Source organism: Sardina pilchardus, chromosome 6 (genome assembly GCF_963854185.1).
Source record: "Sardina pilchardus chromosome 6, fSarPil1.1, whole genome shotgun sequence".
Classification (NCBI taxonomy): Eukaryota; Metazoa; Chordata; class Actinopteri; order Clupeiformes; family Clupeidae; genus Sardina; species Sardina pilchardus.
In genome coordinates, this window is record NC_084999.1 from 22,481,696 (window position 1) to 22,503,870 (window position 22,175).

General features: G+C 40.3%; 1 protein-coding gene across 1 annotated transcript; it reads right to left on the reverse strand.

Annotated features, from left to right (window-relative positions):
- Nucleotides 1-1,496: 1,496 nt before the first annotated feature.
- LOC134082990 (NXPE family member 3-like) lies at nucleotides 1,497-21,594 on the reverse strand. The gene is made up of 8 exons (XM_062539069.1): nucleotides 21,470-21,594; nucleotides 20,670-20,719; nucleotides 9,127-9,537; nucleotides 8,192-8,610; nucleotides 6,738-6,808; nucleotides 6,296-6,502; nucleotides 4,953-5,290; nucleotides 1,497-3,076 (listed from the first exon to the last, which is right to left on the reverse strand). Exons 1-8 carry the CDS (start codon nucleotides 21,510-21,512, stop codon nucleotides 2,882-2,884), a joined length of 1,734 nt encoding a protein of 577 aa, XP_062395053.1. The 5' UTR covers nucleotides 21,513-21,594; the 3' UTR covers nucleotides 1,497-2,881.
- Between the last annotated feature and the right edge of the window lie 581 nt (nucleotides 21,595-22,175).

Genomic DNA, 22,175 nt, shown 5'->3' on the forward strand with positions numbered 1-22,175 from the left:
TCTATCTATCTATCTATCTATCTATCTAGGCTGCACAAACGTGAATGGTTATTTTAAAATCCGTTATTTCAGCAAAAAAATCTGTTCTTAAATGTTTGTTTTGTCAACTTAATCAGTTCTTTAAATGTTATTGTTCTTATATTTGCTGTTCTTCAATTCAAACATGTTATAGTACATTTTTACAAATCTTTACAGCACTTTACAGATAAATGCTGTACTTCAATTCAAACATGTTATTGTTTAATTTCAATCAAAGAGGTGACTTTTGCTCACTTCTTAGGACCAGGTGTGTACAGCTGAACAAAAGGACCTTTACAACAGATTTCTTTCTTTGCAAATCTGTATCAAACTCGATGTTTTGATGTTGGATGTGCACAAACAAAAAAAAAATCCTAACGATATCAGTTTTTACACCTGCACAAATATTACCAAATGTAGAGATGCTGTTCATTTTTGGTAAATGTTTTTGGTAATACATGTGAGCCATTTTTCTGCTGTGTGCAATCAGCACCAGATGTAGATGTTATTGTTCATTTTTACATGTGCACAAATATCACCAAATGTAGAGATGTTATTGTTCATTTTTACAGGTTCACAAATATCACCAGGTGTGGAGATGTTATTGTTCATTTTGTGTAGATATGTATTCAACTTGAACTGATGTCTTGCTGTTGACACCCCAAACATTACAGAATGTAGAGATGTTATTGTTCATTTTTACAAATCTATAACTTATTTACTTCAACTGATTAAAAAAGTTGGGTAATCTAGAATAACAACAATTGTAAACTCAACACAGAATGTAAATAGAACAATTTGTAAGAAAGATTACATTTATCTTTTAAACAAACAGCCATGTAAAAAAAAAAAAAAAGTGATCTCCCTTCTCTCGTCACTTCAGCAATCTCCTTGTCTGGGGGGGGGGGGGGGGGGTGTCACAAATAGCTTTAGGAATGAATGTGTTAATGTTGTTGTGTCTATATGTTTGTCTAGGTGTGGTTGCAGTTGAATGTATTTGTCTCGTCTTAGTCTGCCTGAAGTGTGGTTGTTTTTGAATGTTTTGAAAATGGATAAAGGACATAACAACTTTTAACAAATGTAATGTAACAACATGGAATATAAATGGGATTGAGGGTAGGGTAAAACAGCAAAAAAGTCCTACAGTTTTCCTACAGGAATCTTACTTCGTCACCCACTGAAGCAATCACTTTTTCTCTCTCCAATTTCAAGTCCTACAGTATTCGAAAAAATATTTGATTAATTTGAATTTTAATCAGTAAAATGTTCTGTTATTTCCCCCGCTGCACGGGCCCGCAGCCCCAAACACTGGAAGCAAATCGAAACGCCAACGACTTGCATGCGCTGTGTGTTTTTAACTCCTCCCGCATAACACTTTCAATTGTAATTTCAGATCATGCTTCAGTGACATGCAGTGTGAGTGCATCACAAAATAAAATATCACAAAGAGTTTGGCGAATGAATAGAACATTTTTGAAGGAGGAAGAATTTATTACATATATAACTTAACATATGAATGATTATCTTAACAAAATGATTAATCAACAATTTGCCTCATTTTATGAAAAATTATACTCTTTGGAACAATATGATGTTAAAGACAACAATTTTTTGGAAACTGTGAGTATAAAACACTTATCAGAGGAACACAAGCAAGAAGGCAGCAATATACAGTGAGGAGAAAATGTATTTGATACCATGCTAAAGTTGCCTAAAAAGAGGATTATAAAATCATCATTTGACAATTGATCTTAATGCCTTAATAAAAAAAAAATAGTAAAAATAAAACCGCTAAGGTGTCCTTGGTGGTTTTATTTTTACTCATTTTTTAAATTAAGGCATTAAGATCAATTGTCAAATGATGATTTTATATTCCTGTTTTAGCAGGTAATGCGCCTGGTATGGATGGACTACCAGTAGAATTTTACGCAACATTTTGGACACAAGCAAAATCACTGTTTATGGAAGTAATATCATATGTTAGTCCCAAGGACACACTCCCTCCATCCATGTACCAGACTTATTACTGTAATCTCTAAACCAGTAAGAGAATGTATTAAACCAATTAGACAATTAGACTACTCAACGGTGATAATAAAATAATTACAAAGGTGTAGAAACCTAATGAGTAATGTAAGAGCATATCATTAATAGTTTGCTAAAAAGGAAAAACAACATGAAAGGATCCAACATTAATGGCAGTCGATGCAGAAAAAGCATTTGATCGGCATGAGTGGTCCTATCTCTATGCAGTATTGGAAGCCTACAATTTCCCAAAAGAAATAATAAAAATTATCCAGACTATCTACAAGACACCTACAGCCTATGTCTTCTCAAAGGGACTTTGTCAGAGAAGATCCAAATCACAAGAGGAACAAGGAATGTCCCCTATCCCCTTCACTGTTTGCTCTGGCTATTGAACCACTGGCACAGAAGATCCGCCAATCAGAAAAGGTAAGTGGCATAAAAGTAGGTAGAGAGTGCGGCCAAGGGAACTTTATCAGGATGCATAATCCTGGATCCATGAAATAGCTGGCCTTAAAAAATAAAAATCTGCCTGTTAAATCTATGTGTTAAATTCCCATAGAGTTACATATGGGGTCAAATACTTCCTTCCCCTAGCATTTAGGAAGGACATTTATTTATTTACGATACATTCTTCAATCACAAAGAAAATTGGTGTACTTCACGGTTTTATTTTTCTCATTTTTTTTAATTAAGACATTAAGATTTATTGTCAAATGATGATTTTATATTCCTCTTTTTTGGCAACTTTAGCATGGTATCAAATACATTTTCTCCCCACTGTATATATACATATATATATATATATATATATATCATGTGGGCCCCTTAATCATCCTTATGCGGGGCAGATAAAAGAGAGAAGAAGGTCCACTTCATTTCTGATGATCACTGGGCCAGGATGGACGTCCTCTCTGTTATAGTGACACGAGGTCATCTGCCACACATCCAGGATGTAAACTCCCACATCACGGAACACTTCACGCAGGATTCGATCCAGCTGCAAGGATAGCCAGTCAACGCTACCGAAATCCTGTAAAATACACACGTAAACTTATTGGATGTTAAGACTTTATTTGTTAAGAAGACTATTTGACATTAATACAGACAATTAATACATAACACTAAGATTAGCAGTTCATGTGTTTGATACATATATGGTTAAAAATAGACTCATTATGATTTAGGAATTGTATTGAAACGGACTTCATTACCCAAGATGCATTAAGCAATGGTAAAATGAACGTTTTTCACATGAAAGTTTGTCTTAGGTTTCGATTTTAGCAAGCAGCCATCTTTGTTAATGATTTTGCAGTGTAAGCACACACTGCATGTATTGTACGCTTTTTTTATTCACTAAAAGTTTAAAACGGAACAACGTCTCGCTTCGTCATTCATAGTTGCTAAGAAGATAAATGTACAACATTGGATGGACATTTCAGGCTAACAGCCTACCAGATTACGCCCCTCTGAGCACCTGACCCTAAAACAATATGTTGATTGGCTTAGAGTGTGGTGGCCCAAACCACAAGAAAGCCAGAACTGTGTACAAACACAGAAATCAGCTAGGGTAGTGAATTTGACAGTGTGTCATTAGTATCGCAGACTGCATATGTTTCAGCAACTTGTTTTCTTACCTTTTATCAAGCCAGGGGGATTTCGGACGCGCGTCAAACTTAAAACTTAACGGGGAACTGTGTAGGGGTAGTCTGGTTTTCACCATACTAAACTCAATCTTTTAAGATTGAACATTAGTCTGGGGAAGATGCGCTTTAATTCTACTGCATAAGAGGCGTGATCAATGTGCATCGTTCAAATTACTCCGTACGCAATTGCCACGACCAGGGATAGTTTGTAAATTAAACTTTTAGCCTACCAAAGCCGGTCGGTAGAATCGCAAACACGTCCTTCTGCTGTATGAACTGTTCCAGGGCAAGTTTTTGTTCTGTTTTCAAAGAAAACTTGCCATTAACATCTTCCAAAACAGAAGCGACAGCGGCTGCTGCTTTCGTTTCATTGCTGCTTAAGTTTCGTTATCGTCACGTCACCGGCCAATAGCATGCCAGGACTAGAGTATGGACGTTTCTGATTGGAGCCAAAGATTCTGGCAGTAAACAGAGGATTTTGATCTGCTGGTGTCCAGCCTGAGCTGCCGAGCGAAATTCAAATTTCCCGGAAGTTCAGGGAGGGTTCGCCCAGCCTAGTGTAGGGGTCTTTTTTTTAGCTTTAATTCACCTTAACTGAACAGCTTCAGAGTCATTGGAATGGTTATATGTCTCGTAGCCTCACGGTCATAAAATGGCAGACTAACTGATTGAGGAGTGTTGTCAAATATACATGCTAAAGCTGAAGAGGAAGCTCTGCAGAGAAACCTGCCAGCGTAAAACAAGAAAACAGCAAAGAACCTGCCAAACCTGCATAGTTTCTCTTTAATACCAAAGAAAATAGGATGCTTCTGAACAAATATAACTTAAATATCTCCAATCGTGTATGTGTGTGTCAATGTAAATGTGAACGAAAAACCTGTTTTGGGCTTCTTGTCTCATATTCTCATGTCTCGTGGTCAAAACCTACAGTATATCACTCCCGACTGTGGCTAGCGTTCCTTCTCTAATGCAGTCACCTGCCAGACCTCACTTCCTGTCTATCTAAAAGGAGGTCCTGGTGGTCGTAAAGCAAAGTAAAACCTACTGTCACCTTCCAGAATGGTACTGCTTATGTTGTTTTGCGGATTTTTGGGGGGCATTTGGGGGATTGAGACATAAAGTATGATCTGGGGCCTATAATACAGAATTATTGTCTGTCTGACATAAGAAGATTGAGTGTTTGGTAGTTTATTCATCTGAAGACTATCTCTCTCTCACACACATACACACAAAAACTTTGAGAAGAGGACTTGAAATATTCACCGGGAATCCTGTATTAGCTGTCTTGATGATGACCTTGGTTGCTGGCGCACGTCTCAAGAGGTCCACGACTGCACGGCGGATCTGGGACACCCGGTGGGCAAAGTAGGAGTGTGGGAATAGTTTGAAGTGCGCCCAAATGTTGAAGATGACAACAGTTTGTGAGCCACCAGCCATGCCATCGATCTCGTTACTAATGTAGTGCATATCTGTGAACGTGGCCTTGGGGTTGCGTCGGGGGACACCATGCGTGCGGTAGTGCAGGTCGATGTTGTTCCCCAGATCCACAGCCAAAAAAGGCCCATTGTGGGAGTGGGTATGTAGGTTCATGCGCCTGAAACCTGTGAGGGGACAGTGTGATAACCATGTTTAGCATGATTGACAATTTATGTAATGTTAGCAGTTCTCTTGAATATTCACTCAAAGTTCTTTGCTACCTAGCAATGGTCATACTAATCCAAGATGTTTAGAAAGGCTAGCACTCCCCCAATCAGATTGGTCATTGAGGCCGACTGCCTCTGGCCGATTCAATGTCAAATCGGCTAAAAATGAGCCCTCGACCTCGCCAGACGATGTCCGACGGCCGATAATTGGGTGTGTCCTGGCCTTTAATCAGTCATGGGTGTGTTTTGGGCGTAACATCTGTGACATCCGTCATTCCCTTTAATAGCAAGCAGCAAACTTCAAACAGTGCATCGGTATTTTGATATTATGCTGCACGCAAGACCGTATGGAACAGGGATTCCACTAAACTTTGCTTTACTAAAACCTGGTTGTGACTAGCAGAGATTAGCCTACATGCATCTGCACTCGTCTATTATTTAAACGTCAAACTAACTTCACCGTGGTCATAGTCAACAAGATTATAGAACGACAAAACAGTTCTACACAATTATTTACACTATTGACTGACAACTGGTTATTATCAAAAACATAGTCTGAAAAAAGATTTTGAGAAAAGAAAATCGAGATTTTATTTTTGGGCACATATGCGCCTCTTAAAATTACTGTTAATTTCATCAGTTGACTCGCGCTTGTGATTGAATCGTGTCGTTCAGTTATGAGCAGTGCAAACTACGTTAGGAGACGGAGAAAGACGCTGATTACCCGATGAGCTACAGGTATGATGAATAGAAGGCAAAATGAAGAGGCACGGTGTGCGCTTCTTATGCTGATGACGCTGCGATTGCAAATGTATGTACATCTGCCCCTGTGTGTGTGTGTGTGGACGCTGAGGGAGAGAGGACTGATAGGTGTGTGTGTGTGTGTGTGTGTGTGTGTATGTTTACAGTACAGTAGATGTGCGTGCATGAGTGTGTACATGCAGGCACATGAGGGTATCTTACTTGGCATGGTATTGATGATGAAGTTGTACCACTGTAAGAGAGTGGAGTCTCCCATCATGTAGATGTGTTTGTTCCTCAAACACTGAGTTTTGTCATTGGCAGCGTTAAAATGACGGGTGGCACACACAAATGACGTCCAAACGTCATCCATGTAGAATCCTGCTGGGATCGGTGTGGGCATTCCAGGTTTACATCGCTCTCTCTGTCCTAAAGGTGAGACAGTATGATGAGTGGATGAAGTATTTATCTGGGTACTCCTGCAGATAGCTGGGACTGCTGCCACTTAAATGCTCTCATTGTGTGTGTGTGTGTGTGTGTGTGTGTGTGTGTGTGTGTGTGTGTGTGTGTGTGTGTGTGTGTGTGTGTGTGTGTGTGTGTGTGTGTGTGTGTGTGTGTGTGTGTAGCTTGACATTGATACACAAGGATCCAAAGGAAAACATACCCATAGTTGAATTAGAGGCATTAACTCTAATTACACGTGAATCACCCTTGATCCAACGCTGCACGTATTGCCTAAGGAAACATAAAGTGGCATGGCATTTCACAAATTTCGTTCTTGTAGCTTAAATCACACACCGTTAAAGCTTAAAAGTTGAGTTGAGTCCAAGTGAACATTTGTACTAATTCTAAAAAGCACCCCCGAAGTGTTCCTCAGATACTACTTTCACAAGAATTTTGCTTTCTCGTACATCAAGTCACAGACATGAATATGTATTCTGACAAACGACATTAGCTAAGACTAATATATTAAGGTACGGTTTGCGGTCCTGGTGTGCCAATAACTATCAGCTGTCTATTAGCTGCATGTTTTTTCTGACCCCATGCTGCACCTGCACCCAACCTAGGCTCGGGATGTTTACAAACATTGTGAACCCATTATCGTGTATTGTCTCATCTCTCAACTCTGGGCTGTGTAATGGGTGATCTATACTCGATGTTCCCAACCTGGTGCGCAACAATGTTATGTCAAAATGACGGCATTCCTCTGTTGCCCGACCGACTACAGCCTCGCACAGACATGTCGTGCACCAGCAGGAGGAGCTTAAAGCCAAGATCGGGGAGCAGGTGTCCTTCTACAGGCATCAACCAACCACAAACCACATTCAGGCATTTCATATGGCCTTGCCCAATTCTTAAATAAACCCAATAATTTAAATAAAACGACTGTGGTCATGAAGTTTGACTAATCATTTTGAGAAGTGTGGAAACAGCTAGGCAACCAGAGAGAGTTGCAGTTTGGATGATTGATTTGTTTACAATCATAAATTATTAATAGATTGTTGGATAAGTGAACAAAGTTATCAGCGAGAGTTGCAACATAAGGAATTAAGGGGAATAACTAGGAGCCAGGTACAAAATAAGAATTCCTGCGAAAGGTAATGAAGAGATTTATTTTCAACCAAAGTATATCTGCTAAGTCCTAAGAAAATTCTCTTTGCACTTAGGGAGATTACACATACTCATCTCATCAGCTAGCTGCACACACATTAGAAACTAGATGGTGTTCCCCAGTTGTGAAGAGCAGCAAGCAAAGTCTAAAATATAATCAAAGAAGCAAGTTGCTTCTGCCATTAACGACAATGAATGCTCTGTGAGAACAAACTTTACTGTCTATGGAATGAACGCTACATGCCTTCTTCTATGGTTATAAGAAGGTAGCAATAGCCTTTTCACAACAGCAACACCACTGTTCAGGAGAATACTTCAAATAGTGTCGTGACCACCACACTCGAGTATAAATGGTTACGGCGTTCCCCGTGACGTCACATTGTCGGGAACATTGAGTATAACGAGTGTTTAAACCTATCGTCACACCCCAACAGAAAACCCATCATGGTGGGTCTGCGCCTAAATAATGAATCCTACCTCATTACAAAGAAAACTTGTTTTCCTCACCCGGCCATGATTGCCTTCTCAAGGTCTGTCCAGTGATTCACATAATGGGTACCCATACCATGGTACACCAGCGTGTTGCATGGCAGAGTTGGGGGTTTACGGCAGTGCCACGTCAGCTTTGCCTTTAAATCTGGGTATTCACAGCAGCAGGGCCCATCGCCAGGCAGTGCCACCCCCTCCCATTTGACGTTGCAGGCCTCCTGCTCCTCCACTTGAGCACCCTGAGAGTTCTTGCCCACAAAGTAGCCATAGTAGAAGCCACGGTCGGGGTCTGTTTCCCGGTGTCGCTTGAGGATCTCTACAGCCTCACTGGTGTGAACCAGGAGGACCGCCACCGATGCCTCACCCGCCCATGGTAGGGTAAACCGGGCCAAGTAGGTGCCATTCTGATGATCCAGCACCTCTCCAAACACACTAGCCTACCATGCAGGGGAAAAAGGGAAATATTTAACAAACATTTCTTGAACAGATTTCAATTAACTCAGTGTGCCTGCATAAAAACGACATTCTTCTGTGGAAAGTGCAATATTTTAAGAAAGCATTAAATATTAAAATATGTTGATATGCTGATATTTGACTTTTACCATATTTACCATTTGATTTGATTTGGGGGCCCCCACCACCTTGGCCTCATCAGTAATATTGAATAATGTATGATCATTCACACCAGTGGCGATCCTAGACTTTGACTGACCTTCCATTAAAAACCATTACAGTACATTCCAAAAAAAAACTAGGAAGTCAAAGAAATCAATAATGCTGCTGTGGACTGGAATGAATATGACTTGCCCCCCCCCCCCCCCGCTCTATGGCTTAGGAATTTACAAAATATATATACTGACTGACTGAGGATATCCTTTTACAGAACAACTCTTTGATTGTTTCATTCATTGAAACAATCCCCGCTATGTCCCTGATTTCATGGGTGGAATTACCTTTAATTTGGGTGAATAAACCTTTACTTTGAAGAAATCTCCTCCATAGGTTTTCGGCCTTCCAGTGAAGTCCTTGGCAACAATGGTGACATGGAGCTCCTCTCCCACAGAGTAACTGTCCTTAAAGTTATTAATAACAAAGGTGGTGTGGTCTGGACTGGTGCTCATGTTTACAGTGGTAACCTGCTGGTCCGGTCCACCCCACTGAACGGCTCTCTGTATCCGGTCCCACTCCTCTGCACCCAAGTCCTCTGGGATTTTGAACGCTTGTGCTTGTGCTTGTGCTTTGTTAACAAGTCTGTCGGCTCGGTCCTTGTGCTGTGGCTGGAGAGACATGTGTTTGTACCAAGGCAGGTCAGACTCATGGTCTTTCTCTTTAGTGTCTCCAATATTGAATGACCACCACAGCACCTGAGAACAGATAAACAAACAAATAAACATAACCATAGTCATACCACCCATGTCTGTTATCCTGTAACAAAGCATTATGTAAGATGGTCACCATAATTTGGACCGGTGGTTACACCATCAACAGACTTTTCAACTATTTCTACTTAAACACTACTTAGCATATTATTTTTTCAGAGAGTAATGTTGTAAGTAACTTTATATTGTTAGCAACCCGTGTCATGCCAACCACTACAATTCACCCCAGGTAAAGTTGGATCGAGAGCGTCTCCCCTCCCCTCTACTAGAAGTCCACAATATCCCCGGGTATGCTGATATGAAAAGGGTATCAGTGCCCATAAGAACCCATAGGAGGCTGCAGGGATGTGTGTATCACACCAAATTCGCTTTCACACTACCCTTTGATGTTACATTTCATTTTTACACTACCCTGTGTAAGCTAAAATCTGTGATGCTACATATCATTTTTAACACCTTGTGTAGGTCTGTAATGTCATTTTGTTACACCCTGAGTATTGGTATGTCATGTTGGGTAACACTTTATTAGGGCCCGAGCACCGAGGTGCGGCTGCTGTAGCAGCGGCGGCACCGTAGGTGCAAGGCCCTATTGTTTTTGCTCAAATTACTATTATTATTATTAGGGCCTGAGCACCGAGGTGTGGCCGCTGAAGCGGCAACACCGTAGGTGCAAGGCCCTATTGTTTATGCTCAGATTAAATTTCTTCTGGGACACATTGTGCCTTTTTTTACCAACTTGGCATGCTCTAAAGCTCTGTGGCTCAGGGACTCTATAGTGCCACCTAGCGCATTGTCTGTTGTCGTTGACACATACATTCACGGAAATGGCATAGGCCTATGTTGTATAAATCTGAACAAGTTATACATTTAAACTATATAGTGAATCTTAAAAGAATTTGAGTTATGATTATGATTATGATTTTTGCACATCACATATTTTGAAACACTTCTCCTAGACGGTTTATCGAAATCATGTCATATTAGCACTTTAAATGACTTTCATACCCAGGGGGCAAAGGGGGTTTTACGGACATGGGCTGCTGTAAAAGGTTGTCATGCTAAAATAAAATCTAGGATGTCCCAGGATCACAACCTGGATGGACAACCCGGTCAATAAGCTGCTGTTTGTGTGTTATCGCCCTTTTTATGCCCTATTATAAGTCTTTGGACAAATATATTATGGGGTAAATAGGGTACAAATTTTAACAAATAGATATCCCCACAAGAATTCATCAGATGATTATTTACTTTAAGGCAATACTTTTTTGTATTGCAAGTTTTTTTTTAAATATCATGTACAAATATGTAAATGAGGTATCATACACTTAAATGTACGCAATAGCCTAATTATCAAAAGTTTGGCCTGTACCTTATGGGTAAATACAGTAAGAAACAGCCTAGGCTGGGCCTAACCTATATATTTTCTAGGATCTTACACCCTGTAGATATGATTTAATATGTGCTGAGATAAGTCTCACCTTCTTCCACAACATTTGACAATGAATCTCTCTATAGTATTTGCATTGTATTGTAATGCATAGATTCTCAATGTACACCCATGTAGATTTAGGTTAGTGTAGTGCTGTGCGATACTACGGTATATATCGTTCTACGACAGAAAAATGTCTATCGCACGATACAGTCCTCTACCGTTTATATCGTAATTCTAACTTGTGTGGCTGTACTGATAATTTAAGTGTGCAGGTGTGTTGCCGCTTCTCGCAGCGGGCAACGTAAACTTAATTTACTGACCCGGGATGGGTGGCCAGGCAAATGAACGCAGGCAGCTAATAGTAAACAAATTAAACTTTTTTGACGTTGGCATAAAGACTAGTGTTGCACGGTGCACCGATACAACAAAAGTATTGCAATACCCTGAAATTAAAAATGTCACAACACCTAATGTTAGCCTACTTTACAAGACTTTTAAGAATGACTGTGTTCTTCTGAAGAAGCTGTGCACGCAAGGCAGGTCTCCCCTAAATATGCTGGCCTGTGGCTGTGTGTCTTTTCCCCCTCACACACTCGTATGCGCAGCAATGCTATTAACAGCGAGACATTGCTGCTAGTTTAAGTGATGCTATTGTAACACACAATTATAGGCTAATATCAAGTTGATTTGCTCACTTGCATCTCTCAAATGTGTGTTGCTAACCTATCTAGGCTATGGCATTTATATCATTTAGGCTTACTATTGGGTTTAACGTCATTATTTTCGGTCACGTATTTCTTAAAGTGACAGGCACTCAATTACACCTACTGTACACAACCACAACTGTTATTTTTTTATATATATTTTTAGAAATTATAAGAAAAAAATTCATTCATGTGTGGATGTAAATATATAATTTCAAGTAGAAATACTATATCGGGATATCGTTATCGTGGTATAGAATTGCCTATATCGGGAAATAACTTTTTGTCCATATCGCACAGCACTAGGTTAGTGTAACCCAAAATTGTCCCATGTTAACATTCATTTATTCAGCATAGCCGGACCTTTCACCAAAAGTTTGTTTGGTTGATAGAGGTGCACTTTAAGCCCCCCAAGCCCAAGGCTATAAATGTATTTAAATTTGTGCATATTTCATTTGGTAATGGTTCATCTACATGAATGTATAAAGTATTTCAGAAAACTTGCAATACAAAAAAGTATTATCTTACAGTGAGTAATCAACTAAGGAATTGTTGTGGGAATATCTATTTCTTAACATTTTTACCCTGTTCACCCCATAATATATTCGTCCATAGACTTATAATGGGGCATAAAGAGGGTGATAACACACAAACAGCAGCTTATTGACCGGGTTGTCCACCCAGGTTGTGATCCTACAACCTTTTACAGCAGCCCGTGTCTAATTTCCCTAAAAAAGGGGGTTTTGTCCCCTGGGTATCAGGGGTTGCTCAAGAGGAATTGCGACCAGATTTTTTAATTTTCGAAGTATATTGTATATAAACTTTATTACAGGCTCTAGGCCCAACAGTAAGACATACAACAACAAAAAGGAAAAAGATATACAAACATACAGTTCATAGCCTCAAAAGGCACCCATACCAATGTTTCCAAAAATGTGATTCATATCTGACCGAGCTGAACCTGGGGCTTGTAAGCAGCATTATAACACAATTTTGTGACCCATCCAGTCGGGACATGAACTTAAACATTAGGTTCCTCAAGAGAGCTTGTAGACTCCTTAGCCCTGAGTCACAGAAGAGCTTACTTGCACTACTACTCGGGCTTTTTCAACAGTATCCTCAAGCAGTCATTATATGCTACCTGAAGTTTGCGCAGAGTCTCCTTCTTGTAGCAGACCCATAATGGGCAGTATGCACGAAACAAGCTCACTTTCACATCATCAGAACAGTGATGGAATTTCCTAACCAACATGTTTGCTTGGACATACAACATTCGTCTCTGTCTGTACATATCAGCATCATCTTCCATATTGAAATGGCGAAGGTTTGAATTATGGCGTCTTATTAAGAAATAGGAAGTTGGTGTTATAGGCAGAAAAAAGGTTATAAATTGGATGTAATTTTGCAGCTACATGTAAAATTGCTTCTGCTAGTCAGAGACAGAGCTTTGGCCTAAGGTGTGGCTTCGGGACTCTATAGCGCCACCTAACAGCACATTATCTGTTGTGGTTGACACAAACATTCACGAAAATTAACCAAAATTGGTGGGCTTGTGTGTTATTGCTATCGCTAGTCAGAGACAGAGCTCTAGCCTAGGGTGTGGCTTAGGGACTCTATAGTGCCACCTAGCGCATTGTCTGTTGTGGTTGACACATTCATGAAAATGAACCAAATTTGGTGGACTTTTGTGTTATTGCAACGATAGTCAGAGACTGAGCTCTGGCCTAGGGTGTGGCTTAGGGACTCTATAGCGCCACCTAGGGCATTGTCTGTTGTGGTTGACACACACATTCACGAAAATGAACCAAATTTGGTGGGCTTGTGTGTTAGCACGTCAGCAACTTGCTCTAGGTCATAAAACGAAGCACCAATCAGTCTGTAAACGTTGGAATAGTTTGTATACACTTAGAATCAATTTGAGACAGCAACCCTATCTGAACCACAGAAATGTCAAGCGAGAATCTCACACGGAAGCACGGGAACTATTGTCGGAAGGGACTAAGGGTAGTCAAAATCACATTTTTAAACCACTAACATTGCTCAAAACAGCGCCAAACCTCGTCAGAAGCTTGCTCCAGGTGTCTACACATAAAACGAAGCACCAACAACTTGGTTCACAAACCCGACATTTATAAAAGAAGACTGTTATGAACACTTACCCCTTCTAGCTCCTCACGAAGGAAATTCTGTGATTATAGAACGCAATGCTCCCGTGGGAGATCTCGCGTGACATTTCTGTGCTTCAGATAGGGTTGCTGTCTCGAACTGATTCTTAAGTGTATACAAACTATTCCAAAGTTTACAGACTGATTGGTGCTTCGTTTTATGTGTAGACACCTAGAGCAAGCTGCTGACGAGGTTTGGCGCTGTTTTGAGCAATGTCAGTGGTTTAAAAATGCTAGTTTGAAAGTGTGTGGCTGCAAGCCCAATGCTAACCCACTGTTTGCTATTTTCATGATGTAGGCTATTTTCATTCAGAAAAACATTTTTTCTTTTTCAATTTTCGCCGGACTTACACTTTAAGCCAGTGTCTTTTAAGACAGAGGGCTCTATTATCAGGATCAACTGGGCATTGTTGCAAGTCACTCGCGCTAGTTTCTTTGGGGGCGGTCCTAGCGCAAAAGGCTATAATGACAGATTGAAAAGTGAACATTGCGCTCAGCGCAAAGTGAAAAGGGGTTGTCTTAATTTAGTTAATTAGTCGTGGGTGTCTTTTGGGCGTAGCATGCTATAAACCAATTAGATTTCACACTCTCATTCCCTTTAAAAGCCTGGCGCATTGTTCAATGGTCTGTTGGTATTATCATGGCGGAGTTACCTGGGCGTCTACTCCAGAAGAGACCGACTTGCTCGTGCGTGAGGCATGGGCGGCGCGTAATGGAGGCTTGGGAAGGCTTCCTAAGCCTTCCCAACTTTTATGCTGGGAAATTGTGAAAATAATGTACATGATGTGTGAATATTATTTTCTAACACGGATAGTTCCTGTCCTTGATGATGATTGGCTGAATCGCGTTCAATGCTGTTATAAAATCCAACACAAACATACAGTACACCTTGACCGCATTTCGTTAATGCACTACCACAACTTGCACAAAAGTTAAAGTGGCTGCGTGTCGATGTTGCATGGCAACCATTCCTATGGAAGAAATATTTATTGGCGGAAGAATGATTATCTATGAATACATCGACGTATAGTTACCGTTTTAGAAAAGCAATAAGTCACTCTAGTCCATAGTTTAGGCTACACTGATTTTAGAACAGCTAAGGGGGGTTTTAGGCACTTGCTTACGGTCTCTCGGGGCTTATGACTTAAATAGATTATTTCAGAATGAACGCAGCAGCCGCAGCAGTAGTCAGAAGCTAGTTCTCACTATCGATCATTATCATTATTACATTTCCCTTGTGTGTGTGTGTGTGTGTGTGTGTGTATTCACACCAAATTGGCATGCCATGCCGTACCCACCCAATATGCACAGCATCCCATTAGCTGCCTGCCATCCGGCTATTTACAATCTTCTATTTTAAGAAAAGGTCAGTCAACACGTTATCAAAATTAACTTAATGCGCTATAGAGCTATATCCACGCGCACACATTTCGTCTGAACAGGAGAGATTACGCACGCAGGCGCGCAGCTAGGCTACGTGTTGTTTTCTTTTACTCCGCTATCAGCACACAATGTGAAGCTAATTCACTAACTCAATAGCCTACTCATCATGGATATCGCAAGTTCTTTAAACAAACAAAACAGAAAGGATGGAGGATGGAGGCAGCTAGAGAAGTTATTCCAGATGAGCAATAACAAGGTAGACAGTTGCCAGAACACTACAGCTGTTTAATGCCAGACGTTAAAGGTATGCTAGAACAAAACTAACTGAAGGTAACTTAGCCATAGGGCTGTGTAATGTTGTCTAAATGAGCAGGTCACTGTTAGACGTTATTGTTGTATTATTGCATGTGGATGTTGTTATGCTATGTATGCTACTTTTTGCAGACCAATACACGAACCTAAAACCGAGAAACGGACAAATATTATTTAATTATATTCGGGCTGCGCGCGCTCCTGCTGATGAAAGAAGTGCGCACTGTGCACTCTTCCATATCCCCAAGCCTCATGCGCTCATATAATAGCCTTTCAGCTATGCGCGAGTGATTTCCGACTAGGTTTTTCCTGGTCAGTGGCGCACTTACTTTCTTCATCCATATATTAGCGACTGGCTTTGCGCCGGACCACACCTCTTCTCTTCACTGACACGCCCGTTAGGGCGCAATATCATCTCCCATTTAGAGAACGTACATTTGCGCTGGAAAAATTAAGGATGCGCTCGCAGAGAATAGTAATTAAAGGTTGCGCCAGTCGCGAAAGCTCATTGCCCGATTGGCATGATAGGGCCCAGAAAGAGGCCGCAAGCGGCAGTGACGGGCCCAAGCACCTGTGTTCCGCAACCCAAATTTGGTCGGCTTGTGTGTTGTTACCTCTTGTCAAAGCTCTAGCCTAGGGTGTGGGTTAGGGACTCTAAGCCACCTAGCGCATTGTCTGTTGTGGTTGACACATACATTCACAAAAATGAACCAAATTTGGTGGGCTCGTGTGTTGGATGGGGTAACTCTGGTCATGATAGATTTGATATACAAACCATTCTTAGCTCCAGTCAAATTAACTCGTACTTAACAGGTTTATTCCACTGTATCAAAGAGTAACAAATGTGTAGCAGTGCAGCTGTTACATGTACACTGAGGACTAGGGATGTAACGGTATGAAAATTTAACCCCACGGTTATAGTGACCAACATTATCACGGTTTTCGGTGTTATCGCGGTATTTTAGAAAATGTGTTTAGGGGCCTACGATATGTTAAGAAAGCACTGATAGGTGTACACAAGCTGAAATAGTTTAAAGAAAAATGTGACGGTGTTTATTACATTAAAAATATAGGCAAACCCTTACTGCCTTCATCAGGATACCGATCATTCACAGCAGTGGCAATCCTAGTCTCTGCTCAACCCTCCACACACAGAGAAAATGGCTTGTTTTGTTTCTATTGCATATTTTGAATTCATAAACTTTATATATTTTGCTAATAGTTTATAATATTTTAGGATCTGCATAATTACTTATAGCTAAACATATTCAGTATTTTGAATACTTCATATTGATTTTTAAACTATTACACTTGTCTACAGGGGTGTTGTCATAGTGTTGTGTAGGTCTAATTGAGTGCCTGTCACTTTAAGAGATACGTGAAGTAGGCTAATTATATTAACCTTCATTCGGTTTTAGGAAAGTTGTCGTGCATAGTTCAACGATATCCGTTTTCATTGAATAAAATGAATGTTCAAAAAATGAACACGTCAAATAAAATATTGCTGGAATCATAGAAAAGATAAGTGTCTTGCAATGTTAATTTTATGATTTTGGTGAGCACTAGACAACTGTATAGGCTCCTGATAGACATGACGCGTGAGCTAACGGGATAGTTACCTAGATGGAATTCTCTCAAGATGTAAAAGTTTGCCAATGGGCTGTGTAGCTTTTTTCGGAAATTGAATTAAACACAACAGTAGGCCTAATGAACTAAATTCCATAGCTCACTGTAGGTAGGTTACCGTGGCATTGTGCTCACTTTTCCTTGGCTGGAAATGTTAAATTGGCTGCTTATAGCTTAACTTATGATTTGGAGTTTGGTATCTGTTATATCCAATGAGTGACACCCAGCGCTCAACATAAAACTTCACAGCATTCTCCTGATAACGTTAGTGGAATAGATTTAATGTGAACATGTAGGCCTACATAAAAAGACGCAAAGTGGCTACATACAGCGCACGTTTTGGGGTGAAAATGTTAAGCCCTTTTAAAGCAGGTGTAGCCTTATCCAAATCGTAGTTAAATCCATCAATTAGACAACAGAATTAGTAAAATAAAGTTTTATTTCATAGTAGCCTACCAGCTTGTGTCAAAAACAGGCTCGGATGAAGTTGGGAGGAATTAAACACACGGTTACCATACCGTAGTATCAACCGTGATAATAATGATATTCGAAATGAACACGGTAATTGTTATCGTCAACATTTTTATCATGGTTTACCGTCACACCGGTAATCGTTACATCCCTACTGAGGACAATGAGGCCTTGACTGGAGCTAAGAATGGTTTGTATTAAATCTATCATGACCAGATTTACCCCATCCAGCAGGTCTCAGGTCAGGACAGCTCCCATGTTTTGTTTAATGAATACTCCCTGATGCCCTCAGGGAGAAGATACAGGGTCTCCTTATGCAAACATAACCGGTTCAAACAGTCCTTTGTCCCAGTGTCAGTTAAAGGGATAATCCGGAGTGAAATGCACTTTAGATCAATTTTTCGGACTATTGGGAGTACATACGTTGAGTTGACACCAAAATCATGTCATTCGGATGTATTTTGAGAAAGTTCGAGCTCACAGTTTTCAGCCAAAACTCGTTTACGTGGTAGTGAGTAGAGGGTCCCTAAAGCCAAACCGAAGTATCCCCACGTCTTTATGTGGTCGGATAGAGAGTCCAGAATAAATTTAATCGAGTCAGTACCTTTCCGGAAATGTCGCAGCTGCAACGCTTTAACAACACTTTATTAACATTTCCGGACTCGATTAAATTCATTCTGGACTCTCTATCCGACCACATAAAGACGTGGGGATACTTCGGTTTGGCTTTAGGGATCCTCTACTCACTACCACGTAAGTGTAGTGTTGTTTGGAACAGTAGAGGAGGTATAAAAATTAGGGCTGTCAAAATAACTGATTAATTTAGATTAATTAATTTGAGATAAAATAACTGATTAAAAAAATTAACGCAGATTAATCGATGACCTTTGACCCGGAGCCATTCTAGTCAGTAACCATTAGACTGTAAAATGGGGAGACGAGAATGTGCTGCCTGGATCATTGATTGGCACATTTACTTAAAAAAAAAAACGGCCTGACGGTGTTAAAAAGAAAGTGTTGATTAAAACAAAGTCCTCTGCAATGTCTGCAGCACAGAATTTGCATATCACCGGAGTTTGTCAACTCTTAAGTACCACATTACTGCAAAGACATAGTGTTGACATTGCGATTTTGCGATGACATTTTATACGGGATTAATTTAGATTAATTAATCACAGAGTATGTAATTAATTAGATAAAAAAATGTAATCGATTGACAGCCCTAATAAAAATAGCGTTTTGTTGCGGCGAAAGGACATGCCCGCGTCACTTCCAGGCTAACGAGTTTTGGCTAAAAACGGTGAGCTCGAACTTTCTCAAAATACATCCGAATGACATGATTTTGGTGTCAACTCAACGTATGTACTCCCAATAGTCCGAAAAATTGATCTAAAGTGCATTTCACTCCGGATTATCCCTTTAAGCTCATTAATGAGCAAATGTAGGAAGGTTTCTTTGTAATAGCAGAACTGTAACATGTACCAGCAGTGTTTTACATCTGTACCAGCATTTTTAATATGAAGTATTTGTAATGTGTGCTTTAATATGTATTGTGCACTGCACTTTGAAATGCACTAGCACTTTACTGTGCACTGCACTTTAATATGCATTAGCACTTTATTGTGCACTGCACTTTGATATGCATTAGCACTTTACTGTGCACTGCACTTTGATATGCTCTAGCACTTTATTTTGTGCACTGCACTTGGATTGCAGCAGCACTTCATTGTGCACTCGCACTTTAAATGTGCATAGTTTTAAGCTTCAGGTAGGGCAGTTTGCACAGTCAGCTCCTCTTACACTTTTGGTCCTCATCTGGTTGCCAGTTATGTACCTTTTTGTCTCTGTTTGGTTGTCAATACTGTCTGACACATTGCTGTCTCTGTATGTTTTAATATGTCTGCAGCAGTACCCTGTCTCTAGCCAAAATTTCTCCCAAGGGAGACGAATAAATTGACTTGACTTGACTTGACTTGACTTTACATGCCTCTATTTCTTTTTTCTCGCTCTCCCGTGGGTCGCTCCTGTGGGTCTTCTCTCACTCTCCCAAGCTGCCGGCTTGTGCCTTCACATCGCACAAAATGCTTCATTGCATTGCATTCTCCACATTTTTAGATACATTTTCATGTACCACAGCAGCATTTGTGTTTGGTGAATCTTTTGTAAATTGCTTTACAATTACTGTCTGTACTGTCTATATGTTGGTTTAATGAACTGTCTGTGAAAGACAAAAAGACCTGGAGCGACATTTTTAAAGTATGCTGAAAAATCAGTGGTAGCTAGTTAGAGGATAGAGGAGGAGTGAAGTGTGTGTGTGTGTGTGTGTGTGTATATGTGTGTGTGTGTGTGTGTGTGTGTGTGTGTGTGTGTGTGTGTGTGTGTGTGTGTGTGGTTGTAGACAGGTGATGTATGACTTCTGCAGTACATGTTTATTTGTCTGTTTATTATTCTTAACATTGCATACATTTTATACAACCGAATTGCCCCTTGAGGACTAATAAAGTTATCTGAAGTGAACTGAACTGAACCGGTTAAGTTGTTGCCCTGCAACATTGCTCAATCGCTGCAGCATTGATGTCAGAGACTTGTCTCCACTTTGTACTGCTTGACAAGTTCAGCTGAATTTGGGCTATGAGATGGAGACAGGTCTGTTTTACAGGTTATGGTGTGTCTTGTAGACAGAGAAAAGCTGTTACTCTCAAACGCTGTCCACTTAATCAACAGAGCCAGTGTACTGATGAAGGAATAGATTAAATAGGTTATAGATAAAAGGTTTGCAAAGTGATTTCATATTATCATGTGATAAAATATATTTTTAGTACTTTCAAAATACAGAAATACAGCATTTCATTTTGATATATGTATGGAGTGGCTAATGTATTTTGTAGTTTAAAAGGATACATTTTTAGTATAGGCTATTTTATATTATTTTACAATACATTTTGCGTATTGGACATGTACCTATTTTGGTAGGCTTAAAGAACAACATTGTTAAAAAAAATTTAAAAAAAAACTTCAACTTACCACAACAAACAGAAGTCCAAGTGACACAATCACTTGCCAGTGCCCACCAGCTAAAACAACACAGCATGACAGTTCATTTTCATAAAGCACATGGAATTCAAAAGATCTGACTCTGATTAAACATATCAGTTTGTTTCATCTGCGCCTATCCTATCACTACACTGCACATAGGCTGAAAGGCGCCTTATATTCAACGCATTAGAAAAGAAAGGCTAGGCCTACGAAATTGCCCAAGGGATATCACCAGGCACCCTCTTAAATCTTAAAGAGGTAGGCCTACCCATCGTCTACTAGATTCTGAAAATTAAAAAAAAAACTTTAACCGACAAAACCAGGTCTGACCCCATGGCTACCTGCTATTTGTTTCATCTGCGCCTATCCTATCACTACCACTACACTGCACATAGTTAAGCCTAAAGGCAGAACGATTTTTTTAATCATGATTCTTGGCAGACACTTGTCCAAATAAGGAAATAAATAAGCCTATATTCATCAGGTCCACTTTTACTAATCCAAAGTGATCTAAGTACCATGCAGTCTGCATTCATAGGCCTATGTGCTTGATTTTTTAGCCTGTGGAAAGGGACCCCATGAAACAATGAATACTAATATGAACAGTTGCAAACAACAACAAAGTTAGAGCCTAGAAAATGAAAATACTAGTGAATAGCTAATGACAAAAGTCTAACCATAAATATAAACCCCAACTCTGAAAGAAATAATGAATAAGAAACAAGATGAGTAATGAACAACCAGAAATAAACATGAATGTAAATTATTAGACAACATAGGCAACTCACCCCTCAAAAGTTTGTGCATCGGTGAATGGATATTTAGATCCATTTGACACTTGTATTTGCTTTAGGCGTTGAATGCTCCCGTATCTTCTGGCGCTTTTAATTTAGCAACAATGGACTATAAGCCTAGCCAGGCTAGCCTAACCGGTTTTCCTATTCCCAGGAATTCGCAAAACGGCCGGCAGATTTTGAAGATGTAGCCTACAACCTCAAGTCCCGCCCTCCATGGACGCACATTCATGCAAGAACGAGAATTCAGATGCCCAGGCTAAATGAAATGCCAGCCTGGCGTCTACAGCACTATGAGCTCTAGTCTCCATACAATCGCTCACATCAACTTCCCCAATTACTGTACATTAATAATTCACCTCCAAAGGGTTGTAGGTAGGGGTGCAACGGATCAAAAAACTCACGGTTCGGATCGTTCCTCGGCAGTGCTTGAAGTGGGCCGGAACGCAGCGGAACGCAGTTCCGGAACTTCTGTATTTTCGTCTTTTGGGTTCCGCCACTTTTTGCTGCGTTCCGGTACTTACTGAAACTGATCCGACGCAGCGACAGTGGCCCGAGAATAGACAATATCACAAGACCGATGAAAGACTACATTACCCACGAGCTACGACAGTGCCCTATCCCTACTGTTTCTCAATCTATGGGTCGCGGCCCGGTAGCCTACCTGTGAGAAGATTACCATCGGACCGCCGGCCGACCC